Raw genomic sequence first — 20,521 nt, forward strand, 5'->3', positions numbered from 1 at the left:
GTGACCTGTTTTATGAGTGTAATTTCATCGCAAGGATTAAGAGAAGTGATTGACAGAAATATGTGCAATATAGGGGACATAAATATCCAGCTGTGTAGTCACTTTTTGGGTTTGTCCAAAGCTACTGGTGTTTGTGCAATTGACAAGAATCAAATGACTTGTGGAAATTTGCTGTATTTCATTCTAAAAAGGAGGAATCCACCCTGCAAAAAAATGACATCTGCATTTATTAAGTGACTCACACCAAGTATTGCCTAAGGAATTTGTAATCAGGAAAAATATGCTGCATGTAATGATTTTCCTCCAAGTTTTGTATAATAGTCTGGAACAAAACTCATTTATCTTTTTGCAAGTACTGTGTATTACCTGGACTAAAGTCATTAAACACAGGGTTTGTCTGAGATCTTACCCAGCTGGAAGGTGTCTGTGATTTAGGATCTTTGAAGAAAACCAAACTGTTCCCAACCAACACGACCCAGGATGGGCTCCAATTTTTCCTGCGACCCAACAAAACATATGTGTTCTGTTCAGACTGCAAATCATACTTGCCTTCATTTGCTTTAACACTGTGTTCACACTAAACAGATTCTATCTAATTTTACTTGTTTTGTCTTCGTGTTCAGCCTCACCTCAGTTTTCGACCTCCTTCAGCAATCTTTGTCTTGTTCAAGAGGCCGGCTTTCTCCAACTCCTGGGAACACATTAAAACGGCTTAAAAAGCATTGAAATCTGGTTTATGTAACCACAACATTTACTCTATACTGTCGCCCATCAGTCAGATTCAGAATGGGCAGAGATGGCTGGAATAGTAAGAGTATGTAATGACAACTTTAAATCTTCACAGCAAAATACAAGGCTTTTCCTCTGTGTAATATACTGCATCCTGAGCGAACCCATTTAACTTGACTATTGCATCATTTAAAAAATAGCAGGAGGGGAGCTGCTCTAAAATCTCCCACTGCGGTATGGCCCTGTTTAAGGTGCAATAGAACTGAATTAATAGTAACTATGAAGTTATGAGTACAGTATATAAAGACAGAGAGGGACGAAAGTGAAGTGAAGAGAAGTGAGAAGTGAAGATAGTTTTCAAAGAGAAAGCAGAGAAAGACAAAACCTAAATCTAGTCATGTAGGCAGTTGTTTTTATTTGAAAAGGTTATGAAATATTATATATTTTTTATGTGGTGCTTGAAGAACTAAAAAAAATTCTGCTGCAGTGTGTTTTTGCATGAACGGTACCTGCTACTCAGTGTAATCCAGGTTAGTTTCCTCTATTTTTACTTCTTTATTAAATACGAATGAAAATTGTTCACAGCGAGATCTGTAGATCATCCTGAGTAACCGTGACATTTTTTCTAGAAAGACACACTGCTGTTGACATATCAGTTTGTTTAATACTTAGATAACCACTAACAAAATTTGCTTCCCCTTAGTAAAATTATTGAGTTGTGGGCAGCAGATAGTAGAAAGAGGAAATCAAATTATTTCTGGACACATGATATACTGACAGCAGCAGTTTAATGTGAGTTATCGATATTCATACACAAAGTAAAAAGGTAGTGTTTTCGCACCGGTGTGGAGCCATCGTTGTCTGGAGAGCTCGCGGGAGACGGAGGCTCCACGACGATGTTGGTGACATTGCATGAGTAATCTCTGCACTGCTGGACCAGCTGAAAGACAGAAAGTGGGCGTCATCCGCTGTGTTTATTTGTCTGTATGTGCATATGTACAAGCACCAGTCTGTCTCTTTGTTCATGTTTATCTGCATTTCCTCTTATCTATGTGTGTCTGGGAATACTTTACACACAGTTTATGACTTTGTGTGTGTGTGTGTGTGTGTGTGCGCGCTCTTGAGGTGAATACCTTGCCGTTCTCAGGCAGCATCATGGATTGGGAGTGGCTGAGCTGCTGCTTCACATCATGGAGGGGTGCGGAGTTATGGCACTGGGCATTGGCATTGTTGACCGCCGTCGTGCTCAGGGTGTCAGAGGAAGCGGCACGCTGCATACTCTTCACAGGGGTTAAAGGTAAGGGTCAGATGTTTGGGTCAGTGGTCAGGTGGAGCAGACAAAGAAAGGAAATGGCAATTGCTGATTTATTGTGTATAAACTGAAAAATAGTATGCTCTCATGTTATTTTTAAGGTTTAGATTGTGTTTAATAAAGCCTGTAAGAGGAAGTGTTTGTTTTCTGTTGCACAACTCTATTGAAACTATAGAAGAACCTTTTCTTTATATTAGATTTACTGTATATTTTAGTATTTAGCTGGTGCTCTTGCCTAGAGCAACCTTGAATGAACAATTAAACTCACAAACAAGCAACAGTAAGGAGCAACAGAAAGGTCAGGGTCTTTTCAGAAATGCATGCATACAGTTTCTCTGCATACTGTCTTCATTGACAATATGAGATATTGTTATTTTAGTTTAGATCAATTTGCTTTGCAGCTTAAATACGATGCTTGCAAGCATCGTAGCAAAGCTAGTAACATAATCAAGTAAGACATTAATGCTTCAACTTTCACTTTACTTTTGGTTTTGAATTTTCATCTATTCAATGAAAGAGTCACATGTTGTGTGCTTCCTTTGATGTAAATACATTCAAGATTTCACTTTGTTCGATACTTTGGTTCATGACTTAATATTCACAAAATTCCCAGCTGTACGTTGACCTAGTTAACATCAGCGTGTTAGTGTTATCATTGTGACATACCCCAAATCTACATCATCTTCCCATCTGCTCTTTCAACTTTTCATCCAATATTTCACCTAAGATGAGGCTCTTTGCATGCTAGTGGGATGTTTTTCTCATCATTGTTTGTTTTGCTGCAGTGGAGCAAAGCTCACTGGCTCGGCATCTATACTTCAACTAGTTTTTTATTTATGCCAGCTCTCAGTTTTCTCAGTAGATATCATGCAGTGGTATGAAACTTTCTGCTATGTCAAATCAATTTGGAATAACTTGGAATTATTTTAAAGCAATCCTCTTTGCTTTAAAACTGCCAATGCTGCAATATAACTTCATCTACCTGTATGAACTGCAAATGTCAACTGAAGCATTCTGGCCTTCTGACTGTTCACATTTTATGTGGGGGAAAAAGGAAGAAAATATAATGATGAATATAATGAGCCTGCCTATACTGAGCACTTCACAGAGTGGCAGATGGTGACAAACGGTAGTTTCCTGAGAAGTTCAACTTGTATGTGTCACTTCACAGGAAGAGCTGAGAGGAAGAGCCACACAATGATACATGCATGTGCATCTGTACATATGCTTATGCTATATGCTTACAAACAAATTCATAAACACGAACAAGAGTGCATGATTGCACACAAATGCACATATTCACACAACGTCAACTTTTCATGCAGAAACAGCCATAATTAAAGGACCAGTGTGTAGGATTTAGTGGCATCTAGCGGTGAAGTTGCAGACTGATTGCAGACCTTCTCTTTACAAGCGTGTAGGAAAACCTATGGTGGCCGTGGAACTCGTGAAAAACACAAAAGGCCTTCTCTAGAGCCAGTGTTTGGTTTGTCCGTTCTGGGCTTCTGTAGAAACACGGCAGTGTAACATGGCGGCCTCCGTGGAAGAGGACCCGCTCCCTATGTAGAGAGATTCTTATTTTCAGGTGATTATACACTAATTAAAACATACTTGTGAATATTATATTCCATTTCTGCCAATATATCCCTCTAAATCCTAGACACTGGTCCTTTAACTACCTTACTCAATCCCTGTAACCTAGTTTCAACAATCAGACCAAATATCCCTCCTAATGTTTGCCATCTCTTCATGCAAGGAGGATTAGTACTAAGAGCCAAATCTGTTCCTTTGCTAAGAGAAGGCCTTTAAAAGGGCTTTTAACCAAGCGCACCCACACCCCGCTGTGATGCAACATGTTGCAGTAAGAACTGTTTGGGAAACAGCCTTTTTTTTTTTTTACAACATGAGTTGCTATTTCACCACCTTAATATGCATAAATGCTGATCTCTGGAAATCTAAAGAGCATAGCTGGCATTACTTTAATGTATTCTACAGTAATACAGTGGAGATGCAGTTTTTGCAAATCTAACGACTACAGTTCATTGATTTTCATGAGGAAAATACCCTCCACCAAAAGCCCTTTCAGCGCTGACAAAATGCTTAGGATTACCTTCACAGTAAGACATGCAAACAGGAATAACAAGGAAAGAGTTGTCATCTTACAGGTTTTCAAGCAGTCTAAATATTGTATAGATATTAATGTGCAGTACAGATGTATAGTTATTAATTCTGGTGGTTTCTGCTCCAAGCATAACATGAAGAAGGATTTTATCTCATGGTACCAGAGTTCTATGATGCCCCATTTTGTTAAGCAAATGCATCCTGTTGTGTAGGAAGAATATGTAAAACTGGTACGACGTGCTTATCTTCTACTTTATTCTTTGACGGGTATTTTTAAAAGGTGAAAGTCAAGGTGAAATGCATTAGATGCCCTCTGGCAATGAAAGAATGCAGCAGGTAGAGAAGAGTTTCACCTGTTTCATCTGCCAGCCACCGTCTGTATTCCTCTGGTGGCTCCCGAAGAGGAAATCAGGAGACAGCTAGAAAGGAAGAGAAACAGAGAAGCAAGAAGACAAAGACAGGAAAGACAGATGAACAGTTAGTACATATAGAGTATATTCAATTTAATTTACAACTGAAAAGCACTTCATTTTTTCTGTATAACTGACCTGCAAGATAAAAAAAAAATCGAACAATGCTTCACTGTCAGGCTTTTGGCTAGTCTCTGTGAGAACTAAACTTGTCACTCTTTGTGCAACAATAAATATGTTCAAAAATGGCAGCAGATTGGGGTGGATTTAACGCCCACGTGTGAAAACAGGATGCTGACAAATGTGTTGACTTATGATCAGCCATGAAGCCCAGGCTAACACTCACACCAGCTACGAAACTACTCCTCTGCCCCTCTCAACCCCGTATACATTCTGCCTGCTGTTTGATTCATCACCACAGCACGAAGGTTGACACACACACACTCATGCCCTGTTTAAGTTAAAGTGCTGAGAGGCAGTTGCTGCCGTTACTCAGTAAGAGTGAAACACATTTTGCATAGTACTTGTTTGACTCAAACATCCTGATTGACTAGTTATTGAACAAAGTTGCACATCACACACGGCCACATGAACACAGTCATATAAGCTTTTTTTTGCAAGAATGACAGCACCGAGTCCTCCGACAATGAAAAGCAAATATAAGATGATAAGATGAGATGATTACCGATTAGATTTAGCAGTCTTCACTCGGGCTTCCATACAATTCCACACCGATAACAGCACAACATGAAAATAACACAATAATTACTCTCACAGTAAACTAAAACAAACTTACAGCATATGTGCTCATTTCTGCTGATCAACCAGTTATATAATCCAAATCAACGCTTGTTTCTGAGTGCTTGTTGTCTGTCGAGTTATTAGAGTCCTCAGCCGTGCGTCGTTTCATATCATGACACTCTGTCATCTGAGTGTCAATATGTAAAAACCATTCATCTCTCCCTCCTGTCTCAGCCTGTCTTTACTTCCCCATTCTAGAGGGAAGCCAGCTTTATCAGTCTGTATAATCAGTTTCATGTACAGCTGCTCAACCAGGAAGGTGTGTGGACTAAAACTAAATAATGGCACCAGAACTTTGCTAACATGCCACATTAACCACTGTCTAACAGATTTTCTTTGCAGATTATAAAAAAAGGCAATAGAATAGGGAACAAACATTCAGTACAAGTAGCAATACCACAATGTTCAGTATTATGAGCAAAGTATACCAAAAACAGACTTTTATGCTTTAAGATTCTATCACTGGATTGTTATTACCGATGCCTTGGTGTGTATGCAGCATTAATTTTTATTAGTTATGTGGTCAAGCTCATGTGAGCTACTTTGTAAATTAAAGTCAGTGATTTCCAACCAGGGCTGCATGCGCCACAACAAGTACTTCTAAGGTTGTCAGGGGGTACTGTTCACAGAGTGACTGAGGAGAAGATAAACTGATTTGAAAAAATAGAAATTATGATTTGATTAAGGAGAAAATTAAACACACAAATAGGATTACAAAGAATCAAAGAACTACCAACTATAGCTGCACAGGACGAAAGTGACTTGAGTCAGTGTTAACACTTTAACACCAACTGCTGCTGCTGCTGTGAGAGTGTGAAAACTAGTTATCAAGTGAGCAGAGAAGTTAGAATAGATAGCTCAAAGTGATGAGTAAAACATGGAAATATCCAGCTTCTGCCACTCCAAATGGTAGTATGAATGCAAACTTGATCAATCCTATTGAAAAAAGGAGCCAAACTAAATTGTTAACTAATTGTTAAAGAATCTACTTTTATGTAATTAATAGTTTTAGAAGAACACATTTGGATCATAATGGGTAGTGTCGATGAAAGGGGTACTTGATCTCATCTGACGGCAGGCAAAAAAGTCTGGGAGCCGCTGGTTTAATCTATAACAATACATCAAATCTTATTAAGTTATGTTTTGTGTAAAGTCTGAATCTGCAAAGTAGCATGTTAACTACATTTTTCAAATACAGTAAAAACATACAGTCAAAACATAGTTTATATTGTGGAGTAAAAAGAACAGTATGTCTGCATCAGTACAGTAGATGATTATTGACAGGGCATGCATGAGCTCACACAAGTCAACATGGTGAGGGTTAAAATAGTATTTAAAAATAAAAATCTACACACAAGGTGTGTAGATGTGTGCAAAACAAGTAATATGGGTCACCTGGGTTTTAACACCTGGCTCATAAAATCATTTGGCACACAATGTGCATTATACATATCACTGGTTGAGTTCCTGTTTGGTAATACGTGTACCACAGAATAAAAGGTGACATATATAGGTCAACAGAATGCATCTCACACTAACTTGATGTGGGAATCACGTCTTTGATCATGTGGGTATTTTTTTTGATGAGCAACATTAAATTTGAAATACTGACGCAACATTGGGGCAACGCAACGTTGAGATGCAAAATGCTTATCTCTACCAATCTGGATCATGCAGCTTCTGTCTCTTTGGCACGTAGATGTCGTCACTGATTCGCTAGACAGGTCAATTTCAGTCACTGATAGCTAGCTATTGCATAAATTCCCCAAACCTTTACGTCGTGAAACAACAAATGCACTTCCTCTCTCAGGGTGTGTGTGAACACTCTTGTAAAGCCAAGTTAACAAAATAGGTGCAATGAATGAAACTGTGGAAGTTTGACTATGACGGCATTTGCAAGGGAAGTGAGGGAAGAGAGGGAAGAGAGGGAAGAGAGGGAAGAGTGGGAAGAGAGGGGAGGGAGGGGAGGGAGGGGAGGGAGGGGAGGGGTTTACTGCTGATGAGAAGTTTCAGTGAGTGGTTTAAATTTAGAAATGTTTTGTAATGTTTTGGAGTCCTCTGTCTCCCCCTCTGTGGCCCTAATGGCTTCTGCTCATCTGCATCAGATCAAGAGGCATTACCTTGTTATTCCCTTCGGGGATTAGCCCAACAAAAACACTATTTGAGAGGAAGTGTGTGTCGGGGAGGGGGGGGCAGTTAAATAAATAAATAAATAAATAAATGAGGCAGTGAGTCGGTCAGTAAACGATGGGGCAACTATGAAGATGTAATCCCCTTTTTAATTTGGCTTCACTCAGCTTTGCTCCCTGCTTTAATCTGGTGCACAGCCCTGGTCTGGACACTCTGTGCAGTCTGGGTGACAAATAGAGGCTGACAGTAGATTCATAAATTGAGAGAGAGGCTCAGGAGTGTTTGTACTTTGCCTCACTGTGGTTTGTTCTGTCTGTCTGTGTTAACAGGCATGCCAAAGCACAGCTGTGTGAACTAAAAAACACATTACATAAGTCTTATTATTTAATATATGAGTCAAGACCTTCTGCCATGATTTCACACCACTACATCAGTAAAAACTTCCTTGTGACTAGAATCATTAAATAAAAGTCAAAGCACAATGACAATGTGTGGGAGGCTGTTAGATAGATAAATATATACATTATCAACTGAATTAATTTAATTAAACATGCTAATACATATCATATTCATTAAAATCTTATATGTTTATAGATGCAAAAGATTAAAACTACAACACCACTGACCTGACATGAACTATGAGCAGACCTGACTGGTAATTGTGGCAACAGGAGGAGCACTTGTTGAGGTTTAACACACCTCAGTTCACTTCAACCTCAGAAATCTCCACTCTCAGAAAATCCCGTGTACTTAGAATCGGTCAGTGTGTAGCGATAAACGTGTGATATTCAGTGGTACGTCGGCTGTGAATTCCAACCAACCTTGTTGATTAACTTGTACTTTCACTAAATTTGTGCCTTGCTGTGAACTCGACACAAATTAACTTAATTCGTAAGACGCTTAAAACACAATACGGTTGATTCAAAGTGCTCGACAGGACAGAACACAAAAGTAAGCACTTGTTGCTCTCTGTGGTTATTGCGCGTGAAGGTGGAGGACAGCTGTTTTACCAATCAAGTCACGTGTCATCATATCGCAATGGTAACTACTGTCATTTTGTCACTAAAGTCAAGGACAAACCTCAACCTGATTTCATCATCCAAGAAGCTCACATATCCTGATGACTGCCAGCAAGAAAAGGCCTTTCAACTACAGATGAAGCTAATTCAGAAACTGGCTTTTAAATCACACCTCCTTAGAAGTTTAGTAGCCTTACCCTGTGCATAGTTCCATTGCCAGCGCCAGGAAGTGGCAGATGGTTTGATTCCCTGGGTAACGTTTGGGGCTGCCTTGGACTGGCCTGCTGGAGAAATAGGAAAATACAGATTGTGAAAAAGGTAAGTTAATATCCTCTATCAGCAAATAGTGAACTTTTGTTTAACAGAGGTTTTTGTTAGTGTGCACTTCATTGTAAGGGGTTTGTGTTTTTTTAAGTTGCTCTAATACCTCTAGAGTCAAAGCTGTCTGTCTATATCACTAAACTTGGCCAGTTACTGAGAGTATTTAAAAGTTTATTTGAAGCTAGGGAGGCTTCAGCCATATAAATTAGTCAAATCAAGTCAATATCTTTCAAAGTTACTGTCTTTTTAGTGCCAAATCTCCTCTTTTTATTGCGATCCTTCCACTGCAGCTGAACAAGAAAACACTGTCCATTGAGACACAAAGACTATAACAGTGGAAGATATCCACTTTATTTGACTAACTCAGACAGCTGAAGCCTCATATAATCTTCAGATAAACTTTTAAATACATTTCAGGACTGTGGATTTCATCCCCTATCACTTACATTGTAAGCAAATTTTTAAAATATCCTTTAAGTGCAATGTGACCCTGTGACCCTGCCCCTTTGAGTGACTGCCACTTAAAGTCACGAGCGAGTCTCCTCATGTGCACTAGGCTTCAGCTATGGAAACCTGCCCTGTTGTCACTGTGTGTGCAATCTTCTCTGCATCATGTCATCTAAGTAAAGAGAAAATATGCAAGCCAGGTTGCTATTGAAGTTCTTTGGTTGAAAATATTCCTTTTAATGCTGATACAGTCAAACCATGTGAGCATATAAATGAGGAGACTCTTTTATTGTACACTTTGACCCCTTTCTATTCTTTCCTTTGAGAGAGAAAGCTTTCATCCAGCTCTGAAAATGCCCACTGTTTCAATTTCAATTTCAGCAAAAGCAAAAGATGTTAATGAGGAGAAGTAGAAAAGCGACACGTGCTGTGTTACGTTCTTTACCTTGCCGGTGTTGTGTCCCAGGGCTCGTCGAGGGGGTTTCCATGACCTTTCCTTGGTGATGCTGTTGACATAGTAGTATCTCTGTGTGGTTGGGTCCAAGTACTGCTCCCACAGGTCCCTGATCTGAAGAGGCTGCTGACCAGGGGCAGGGCTGGGTGGCTCTGGCTGCGACAGACGTTTCTCTGGCTGCATTTCACTGTAAAGAGGGGAGTCCTGCCAGGACAGCTGGGACAGATAGGACTCTGTGGGGACCTTGTGGGCAAAGAGATAGATAGAGAGGAAGAGACACGCAGATGTTGACATAGAGGAAAAGGAAGTGACTTCAATATGTAAAACGTAAAATGAATTGCAAAAATTCAAAACAATATGGTTCACTGCCTTATAAATGAGAATAAAAATGTAATTTTTGGTCTGAAATTCAATTACGTTGACCATGATTTTATTGCCTAGCATTACTGCAAGTGTGTGTTGTGTACAGTTTGTGCAATATATGCATGTAATCATATTTTTATTTATAAGTTTTTCTGTATCTGAATTGATGGTCTAAGGATAGTAAGTGTTGTATGCTGCAGATACTGTAAAGCCCTTCAGGATAAATTTCTGTTTTTGTGTTATACGGTATAAATTAGCTTGACTTAACGACAGTATGTCTACAAAACTGTGTGTTTGTTCATAAAAGGAGAACATGAAAAATACCACAAGTAGCAGAGGACGTGACTTGAACAAAAACACTCATCTCGGTGAGTAAAAATGAGACAGAAACCCCACAGGAACCATCAAGACAACAACAAATGAAATCCCACCGCCTCTTACTATAGAATAACCCGTGAGACTCTGGATTAAGACAGAGCTTATAGAAATGCATGTGCTCACCCAGATAGATAAAGAGGCTAAAGAGAGACTAAAGCAACAGCTACAAGAGAGATCTACAAATCCAATGAAATTAATTGAAAGGATATGCATGAAAGATCATCTTTCCACGAAATATAGCTGAGACATAATTCACTAACTGATTGACTGGCTGGTTGCTGGTTGATCCCTGTTACATAACACATAGTCGTTTCAGATAATGACTGAAGGAAGAATATGTGTCGTATGGATGCATGTGTGTGTGTGTGTGTGTGTGTGTGTGTGTGTGAGGCACGTGTAAAAACAGGATGTGATCAAAGTTTCCTCTAGGGGGCAGCACTGAGTCTTGAGCTCACCTGAAACTTCCTGTTTCCTTCTGTTCACCTCAGTGGTTAAATCTGAACTATCTGTTCCTCAACAAGGTCAGATGAGGCCAGAGCCATTGAAAATATGTAATTCAAACCTCTGTTACACTGCACTTGAAAGCCGCCCAAGGGAGACATTATTATTTTAGTATTAGAGATCAAAACATGTGGACTCTTTCTGTCACTTAGTTTTGTAGCCAAGCTCTTTGAGTTGATGCAGGATCTCTCGTAACTCCACCTGTGACTGCATTTAATGCCCGCTGTGGAAAAGTTATGAAGTATAAAAAAGTTTTGGTTCCAGACCTCTGAATTGCCGCCCACATCTCGAATCTATTTAAGAACTTTGAACAAACCGCCCACTCGCAAAATGTAATGAAATGTTTTTTTAAAACAATATTTACATAAAAGAAATTATAAATATATAAAAATCATAATTTCCCGAGTTCAATGCATATCACTTCTACAAATCTAAAACAGTTTTTTTTTTTATCTCATTAAAGATTAACAGAAATGGTAATGGTTTGATATTTTCATCATTATTCATGCCATGATCAAGTGCTTATTCATAGTTGGTTGCTTGCTCATTGTAATGCCACGACAGATTAACATGAGCAACACAGAGAAGCTTTATTTATGGACAAGAGCCATGAGAACTGATCAGAAATGTATTGAGATACAGTAGATATAGAGTAATATTGTGTTTGTTCTCTATGGTTGGGAGGAGAGGGATCTATGAGAGAGCTGGAACTGTTGCACATGTGACTGTGTGGCTTTGGTTTACTGCAAGAACTTTCTGTTTTTCCGTCCTAACGTTTTGTTCAAAGCTTTTGGTTTCCGTGGGGGGGAGGGGTCTAGACAGTTGGGGAGACGTTGCAGGTGTGGCGTGTGTCTATGTGTCTATGTGTGTGTATGCCGGTGTGTTTTGCTTACACATTCAATTTCTACAGTTTGTCATAACCGACCGAGAAAACAACAGATAAACCTGAATGAATTACCAAATTTCTTTCAATGTGATGATAATTTATCTTCTGTGTTTGGATTTGTTGTGTGAAGCGCATCATGAAACCTCATATAAATCTGATATTAGAGTGTAAAGAGTAAAGTTGGAAGTTGGGGGCGACCTGGTGGTTTGGTGGTCTCGTATGCTCACCCACAATGTACCCAGTTTGATTCCGGCCAGAAACTTTTGTTATTTGGCGTAACATCACCCTCCCTTTCTCTCCTTGTGTTTCCTGTCTCTCTGTCCACATACTTTTGGTCATGTAGTGTACCAACAAATAAGATGGCATAAATATAAGGTTGTAAAGTTGTAAATCAGTCAGTTTTGACTAAAACAAGATGATCTTAAAAAACAAAAAACAGAAATTAAATTTCAACATTAAAACCTTGTTGGAATTTTGCCCCCTGGAGGAGGAAGATTAAATTTAAATGAAATTCCTCAACAGTGTGGCAGCACTAGGGAAAGGGTGACAAAAATTGTATGGTGAGAGAGAGAGTGTTTTGTGGTTGAAAAAAAAAAAAAAAAACAACAAAAAAAACAAGGAATTTAGACCTGAATGTGGCTGCAATAATCCTGCTTACTGGGATTAAAGACACAAACGAACAGAGGGAGAGAGAGGAAGTGAGAGCACTGTCATTTCCACTGAGATCACACATATTGACTTCCAAAATTGGAAGTCAGCAGATTGGTTCAGTAGAGGAAAAACTCCTTTTAGTAATCTAGTTTGGACGCTAAACTGAGAGACATAACCTCGAGTGTCTCTCTCACCAGCGCCTTGCTTAATCTCTGACGTAAAACAGGGATGCCCATGATGTCATGACAATGCTAACTTGATTGCTGCTTTGGGAGGATTATTCAGGTCAAGTACGGACGTAAATCAGATACAACCTCAGCTGCCTTAGCTGTGCTAAGCAGTCTGGTGGGATCCAAACACACATAAATACACTATTTTTTTCATTTTAAATCAGTTTAATCCAAAATGAATATTCCTGTGGTTATTTGTTTCTACCGGAAAAGCTTCTATTACAAGCTGTTACTTAAAACTCAATACTCCATATTTCAGATTAACTTTGTGTAAAAGTGTGAAATTAAGATGAAAATAAGAAATAGGTCTAAGTAAATCAAAATGGCAATGACAAAAATATGAGAAGGCTAACAAATCCCATAATTTCCCTTCGAGCATCTCTGTGGCCCTCCAGTTGTTTGAGTAACATCTGTATGAGTTTCATATGAGATCTTGACTCTCCCTACCTGCAGGTGGTTGTTCTTGCCCGAATTCCCCACCATGTCCCACTGGCTACAAGACTTCTTCGGGACCCTGTGGTGTACGCGGCTGCTGAAGCCACCGCCCACCTCATCGTACGGGTTCTCCATCACGTTTTCAGGCAGGTTGCTGGAGCTCTGGCTCCGCGTGATCATGGGGACCACCCTGGGGTTCGGTGGCGCTGTTTGAGCTGTGGAGGCTGCAGGGGACCCAGGGACCGTGAGGTGGCCTGATGGGGACGTGGGCAAGTTGGGGGTAAAGGTGAATCCAGAGAGAGGCAGAGTAGGGAAGCGGCCTCCGCCCGTGCTGGTTTTGTTGTCCAGCCCCTGGAAGGCACTGTTGGAGTTGAGGTTTTCCATGGAGCGGTAGATTGGTTTGTTCACTGTGGGAGGAAGGTAAAAAGTTTTCTCATTCAACGAAGATCAAGTATTAACTTTGTTTTCTTTGCATACTTAATAGATACATAAGAGTGACATCAACACACAAACATGTTATTTTTTCTACTCTTAAAATACAGAGTTTAACAGCCGATGCATCTGGAAAAACACACAAAAAAAGATGTTTTCTTAACCTTTGACTCTCCTTCTTACTCTCACACTTTACCTTGGTGCTGCTGATTATAGTTAGGATCTGTTGATCTGGGAGTGAGCGTCACCCTTGGCAGTATCCTGAAGTTGGAGCCCAGTGAGGCAGATGTGACCAGGCGCTGCTGCGAGGGCATCGGTGCAATAGGCACCTCCGTCACATATGTGGCAGGTACGTACAATGGCTTTGTTTTACTGGCTGCCCCTATCCTCCGAACCTGTAAAAGAATAAACAGATACCCAAATGATTTAGCTTTTTTTTTCACATGAACCCACTTAGTTGAATCAAGCAACAAGCACCTTAGCTGAATGCTGAAGCCAGTGCACAAATGTCTTTTTACACTACAGTTCCTGTGACATCCAGTAGATGCATAGAGAAGACCCACAACTTCTCTTCTCTTCTCACAACTTCTTCTTCTTTTGACATACAAAATTTACTTTTCCCCCACAATATTTTATGTTCTGAATGGCTGGTGTGTCACTTCTTCTAATGTGTTTCTTGGGGACAATTATGATATACTTTTAAAATTTTTATTTTATTAGGCTATTATGGGCAATGTGTAGATCTTCTCATTGCCAAATCAATCTAATACTTGTTAAGATATTTCACTTGAAACCACAAATGTCAACCTCATGGTGGTGCTAGAAGAAATGTCAAGAGATCATCGATGTCAGTAAGACACAGCATCATGGGGTAGTTTATTCTGCACAAGTCCCACATTCATGTAAATACTCAATAGAGCAACACATCCGCAGCTGAAAATAGTCCCAAACAAATGCAGTATTTAATCCTGTTTGAGTAACATCTTCTGAAAACCACACAGCCCAGATGTTTAAGAAAATTATTTTGCCCTTTTAAAAAATAAAACTATATATTCGTGACACGTTTTTAAAGATTAAGAACCAGTGGGTTTTGGGCTGAGAGCCTCAGACAGGTTGGAAAGTCTTGAGAGAGACAGACTAACACGTTGTTTTTGATCTTTCCATGGAATTGGTTAACTATGACAAATATAGATTACCAGCATTATCCTTAAATCAAAATCCAAACTTTGAAACCTCCCATCAGAAACCTACAGAACATTGTAGATGCTATGTGCATGTTTTTTCTCTCTGAAATGTATGGCTTCATTGTCACATGAGAAAAACTGTTTTCTCACCTGCCACCAGTCAGCATTGGTCTTCTTCAGGAGAATAAACCGTTCGCCCTCCCTTATGCAGACCTGCCTTCCATCGGCACCACGGTAGTTGTAGTCATACTGGGCCTCGAGGACCACCGTACCGCTAGGGACCCCACACAGCGTCACCCCCCTGGCGGTCACCGTGGGAGATGCAGCAGGCTGCTGGTGCCCCAGAGAACGCCGCCAACTACCAGACAGCATGGCTCTCTGAACTGGCCTGTTCAGCAACTTCTACAGGGAGCGTGCTGATGGTTGAAAATGGTGATACTGGTTGGGTTGGCACAGGGCAGGTGAGACTGGAGCCAGGCCAGTGCCATGCTCTGAAACAGATAGAGAAAGAGAGAGCGATTACTGAAGCTGTCAGAGAACAATGAAAAAATGTCACCTGGATCCTTTTAGTTCTAAAAACGGAAGTCTGGGTTAATCTGGGGAAAATCCCTAACCTTTTTTGACGACGTTCAAACATTTAATTCAGTTTTTTCCCTGAATCTCCCTCCTTCATAAAATATCTCTTTGCAAATAGAGCTGAAAGAATGAATTTATTAGTTAATCGCCAGAAAAATTACAACAGTTTGAAGATGTCACCCTTTGGCTTTAGGAAATTGAGACACAGCATAGACCACTGCTTATTGCTTAACGTTCAATTACTTTTTTTAATTGTAACTGATTCATCATTTAGTCTATAAATTGAGACAAAAAAGTAAAAAAAAAAAAGCCCATTACAATTTCTCATAACCCAAGATGATGGATAATATTTTCAAATTTCTTGTTTTGTCCAACAGTTTAAACCCACAGACATTAGATTTACAATAATATGAAACAGAGAAAACCAGCAAATCCATCACATTCAACAAAAATTGGAACGAGTGAATCTTTGGTATTTTTGCTTAATGGTTTAAATTATAAAAATAATTCATCTATAAAGTTTAGATCTAGACAGTAACTGCCTCCTACAGTATTTCCATACTTGTAAATAAATGAAATCAACAGTATTTTTCCAGTTACAATTTTAACAAACATAACAGACACACAGGATATGAGTGAAAGGCCACTGCAGGTATTTGCACACCACAACAGAACATCACTTTTCTATTGTCCTGTCATCCTGGTAGAACTGAGAGTCACGTGTGTGTGTGAATAACTCATGCATTTGGAGGATGTAAGGAGGCGCAGTATACCCAAAATAGCATCTGTCTCTGTCTCTCCACCTGAGCCAGCATCCCCAAGCTAAACCCCAGCTCTACCCAGCCAAGACCCGCTTACATAAGAGAACATCAAACTTTCTGCCAGAAACACAGCAATACAGACTCACACATGAATACATGCACCCACCCACCCATCACCACACGAACACTCTTGCAAAGACACACACAAGCGTACACAGAAACATCTCTAGGCACCTAGCAACAGTGCTTCAGTCACAGTTAGGCCCAGCCAGTCTGGGTGGGAAGATGAGAGGCAGCAAACAGAGAATTAAAAGAGAGATGTGCGTCATTACTGAGGATGTAGTAAGGCTGGGACACAGAGAGGAATTAGATACTGTAGATGTACAAGAAAAGAGGAGGAAAATGAGATAAATGCCTTAGATATAACAACCTGTGCAAAAAAAAAAAAAGCAGATAGTTAAGGCTAGATGGGAAAATAGGAAAAATAGCAGTTCAGGAATGGATGAAGTTGGATGGAGCTGGGAGCTGTGTGATGGTGATGGAAGGGGGGGGGGGGGGGGGGGGGGGGGGGGGGGGGGGGGGGGCAGGGTTAGCTGGCTGAACCTTGATAATCCCACCATTATTAAAGCACAGGAATGAATCTGTGACCTCCTAGGCTACAGAGAATTACAGTAAAACCCCTTCTGAACCAGCATATGGGCTGGATGCTCACTGCAAGGAACAAAGGAGCATTTTCCAAAGTACTTGATCAAAATGTAATGAATTAGAATAAATATGATTCCACATTAGCAATAGTTAGAGCAGACAAGACTCCCCTTTGGTCCCTTTACTCCCGTTACAGGAGGATACAACTGACTTAGGTTGTGAAGTAGCTGATGAATGAATAAACCTTGTCAATTTTATGTCTATGTGCTTGACAAAAATGTATAATGTATATAAATATTTATTTATATATATATCTTTACAGATGTAAGTAGGAAAAATAACAAGTAAGGTGAAAACCAAAAGAGAACATCTTAAGTTCTCTGCACAGAAGTGTATTTATTGCCATTTTTAGGAAGTCAGACTGTGTGTGATGTTATTATAACACAAAAACGTATGTGAAGCTTGTGATCACATGATTTAAAGTGAGACTATGTAACTTGAGCTAAGTAGCAGCCCCTCTGACCACAAGTGTCATTTATGTGATAATAATAATTGCTAAGATGTAGTGCATCAACAGCTGCAGATGTAGAGAAGAGTCATAAAGCCTGTGAACTGTGAACATAAATTCAGCTTTACATTTGTGAGAAGGAGAATATATTTTCATTTCTAGATGTTATGTATGTATATCACACTGATTATGAGTTGTTCTCATAATAGTTCAGTGAGCCTGACGAAGCATACAAGAAATATCTGTAACTGTTAAAAAATATATCAAGATGTTTTAAGTTGAATTTTCTAGTGACACATTTTAGAATAATCTGACAATAAAGTGTAATCTAACCTAATCTTATTTGAAATATATGCCTTTGTTCTGGGACTTAAAAATGTTTCAAAAATTAAATAAAATGCTTCTCTATCTTATTGATGAGGTGAAAGAATGCTCAAAAACCCTTGTATGAGTGCTGCAGCAGACATCCGGAGGGACAGAGGCAGAAGTCAGAGGTAAAAGGCACGCAAGCAAACAGGAAACTGCATAGATATATCAAGGTTCAACCACAGTTTGGGTCATATCCTTTGTATCTTGCAATTGTTTCTGTGACGTGAAACACCTTAGATAAATAAATTACGTGTTACGTGTTAAGTAAACTCTGTGTTGCCCTGTTGTCTCAACCAGACTAACGTGCAGCTCTGTGAGCAGCATTAATTACTACCAAGGTGAGCCTTGAAGCGCAGAATAATAGTTGTTTTCGGCTTAACTATCCTGCCGCATGGCTTGTGAAAGGAGTAATTTACTATTTAGATGGGCAGGGAGGTATCACACCTGCTGCTGCTGCTGCTGCTACTATACCCCGGATCTAAAGAAAGGGCAGAAACATACAGCAATGCACATTCGCACAACCTGTCCATGATTTCTATCATGAGCTCTTCTCCCCACACAGACAGGAAGCTGCACACCTGTTTGTCTTTTCCTGTCTTCACTGCTCAAAACAACTGGCTATTAAAAAGAAAACCAAAACAAAACAAATAATTGCAGAGTAAAACTAGGTCAAAGATAGATACAGTCACTCTGTACCATCCATTCCTTTATCAGCAAAGGCACAAATGTCCTGCACAGGCACAGTAGGCTTAATCATGTCATATGCAAATTAAGCTGTTATAGCAGAGTTAAAGTCCTTGCACCTGGTTGTATTATTCAGAGTTTGGACACTTCAATGATGCTCCCAAAGGGCAACAGCTCAGACTTTTTGCTAAAGAGACACAGTATAAGTCAGAAAATATTTTAATTATAGCAGTTGTGTCTGATTCACATTAGTAATATAACAGCGTGCTTCAAGTATATACAAATAAAAATGTTTTATGTAATGTTTTATATCTCTTATATCATAAATATATCGTATCGTAACAGCAAAACCTGAATTTGGCATGAGTGTCTGTAAAATTACAAGAGCAATTTGATGAAAACAAATGAGGATTTACAAATGGAAAATGAGGCCAGACTGTGTTTCTATTTGCAGGTCAGATGGCAGTGGAGAGGGCACTGGCGTCATACACCCAAACATACAGAGAGGCCCATATGGTGACAGAGACAGACACACAGGCACCCTGTCAGGGCTGTTGATGACAGATTGTGCCAGTGGCTGAGGGCACAGGGCTTATGCCATGGCATCAACAACACAAACGGAAAGATGAAGGAGAAAACGCGGAGGTAAGGAATAGGAAAACGGAACAAAATAATAGAGATAACTTTCACAAAGACAGAGGAACGAAACTCAAGAGTGCACGTTACGTGTTATTTGCTTGTCTGCCTTCGCTCGAGTGCCTTCGCTCTAACTCAGACTGTGTGTGCATGCGAGTCAGACTGAGCTGAAGAAATGGAGAGTATACAAATTGTGCATGCATGCGAGAGAGACAGAGATAGAGAAAGGACAATAGCGACTCACCATGGTCCTGAAGTAAGGGAGTCTCTATTTGTCAAAGAGGTCACCGGCTCACTCTGCAGTCAGATCCATGCATGCAACCCTGCCGATAAACCTTTAAAACAAAAACAAAAAAAAAAAGATGGGAAAACCATTTAAAGATCCCCTCCAAACATGTATTAAAGACATAAAAATACTCTGCTGGAACAATAATGGCTGTCTTATATGTTTTTTCCACAATTAAAGTATAATTACTGCATTAAAATCTTTAAAAGGGCATCTACTCCTTCTTCCCCAGAATCTATGAATATGCAAATATTTTTATTTCAGCAGCTTCACTGTTGGACACAAGGTGTCTCCTACTTCACTGTAAAGTCCATATTCAGTGTATGTGCACTGGAGGCTTCAAGTTTCCACATCACACTTGTCTAAGTTGAATACTGGACCAGGATTCGCTTCTAAACTAGTTGTGATGTCATAAAACCTGCTCGTAGGGCCCGCCCCTTAAAATTGGATTGGAGCAGAGTTAAACTTTCCACTTTAACTAGATGAATGTGAAAACAGCCTTCTAGTGTCAAACTCTGCACCTACATCAGTCTACACAGCGAAGCTCAAACATTCAACTGTAGGAAAAAATATTTTTGAGTGGAGGAGGACTTTAAAAGTATTTAAATAAGTGTGCTCGAGCCCAAATGGAGGAGTCATTGCTTGAGACTCTTGATAGAAGATTTGGGAACAACTAGAGAATGGTTTTAGAAAAGGTGGGGCAAGAAAACCACTAAAATGGACACAAGGGAGCAGCTCCCTGCAGAAAGTCTCACACACACACACACACACACTTAATCCTATGAGACGAAATGATCCTGCTTCTACTCATTGAACCCCTGCTGACCTTACCTTCCCCCATCTAGCCAGCATTTCTCCAGAGAAATGAGAACAGAAAGAGCGACATAGACACAGAGAGCGTCAGCTGGCTATTACGCATTCATGCAAATAAACCATATTTCAACATTGAGCAAGAGGAACAGAGAAAGAGGGAGAAACAGAGCAGAGAGGGGTCCTGTGTGCTGACCAAACAAAAGCAACCAGCAGCCCGGTTGATTGATTGAGCTATTGATCCACACACACAGAGCTGCCTGGTCAACAATGCCACTGGACATTAGAGATCTGCCACATGGATGTAAGCAATGGAGCAGAGGATATTATGTTCATCTAAATCTGGGACTTATTTTGGTGTCTAATTTAGTTTTAAGGGGAGATTCCTATCTAGATTATGACATAAAAGGTTTCATAAACCAGACACAATCATCAGTACGGC

General features: G+C 39.8%; 1 protein-coding gene across 3 annotated transcripts in view; it reads right to left on the reverse strand.

Moving 5' to 3' along the window:
- The window catches only part of arhgap9 (Rho GTPase activating protein 9), a 42,249-nt gene that overhangs the window by 14,254 nt on the left and 7,474 nt on the right, over nucleotides 1-20,521 (reverse strand). For 2 of the 3 annotated variants that reach the window (XM_067586865.1, XM_067586863.1), the window contains exons 2-12: nucleotides 19,228-19,318; nucleotides 14,955-15,295; nucleotides 13,817-14,015; nucleotides 13,201-13,595; nucleotides 9,736-9,987; nucleotides 8,720-8,806; nucleotides 4,516-4,581; nucleotides 1,863-2,009; nucleotides 1,571-1,669; nucleotides 630-691; nucleotides 410-497 (exon numbers count right to left, since the gene is read on the reverse strand). In XM_067586865.1, coding sequence (XP_067442966.1) covers nucleotides 410-497; nucleotides 630-691; nucleotides 1,571-1,669; nucleotides 1,863-2,009; nucleotides 4,516-4,581; nucleotides 8,720-8,806; nucleotides 9,736-9,987; nucleotides 13,201-13,595; nucleotides 13,817-14,015; nucleotides 14,955-15,176 — 1,617 coding nt within the window. In that variant the 5' untranslated portion in view covers nucleotides 15,177-15,295; nucleotides 19,228-19,318. The remainder of the gene's footprint in view (nucleotides 1-409; nucleotides 498-629; nucleotides 692-1,570; nucleotides 1,670-1,862; nucleotides 2,010-4,515; nucleotides 4,582-8,719; nucleotides 8,807-9,735; nucleotides 9,988-13,200; nucleotides 13,596-13,816; nucleotides 14,016-14,954; nucleotides 15,296-19,227; nucleotides 19,319-20,521) is intronic. The other variant, XM_067586864.1, reaches the window with a different exon arrangement.

Source organism: Thunnus thynnus, chromosome 4 (assembly GCF_963924715.1).
Source record: "Thunnus thynnus chromosome 4, fThuThy2.1, whole genome shotgun sequence".
In the NCBI taxonomy this organism is placed as follows: Eukaryota; Metazoa; Chordata; class Actinopteri; order Scombriformes; family Scombridae; genus Thunnus; species Thunnus thynnus.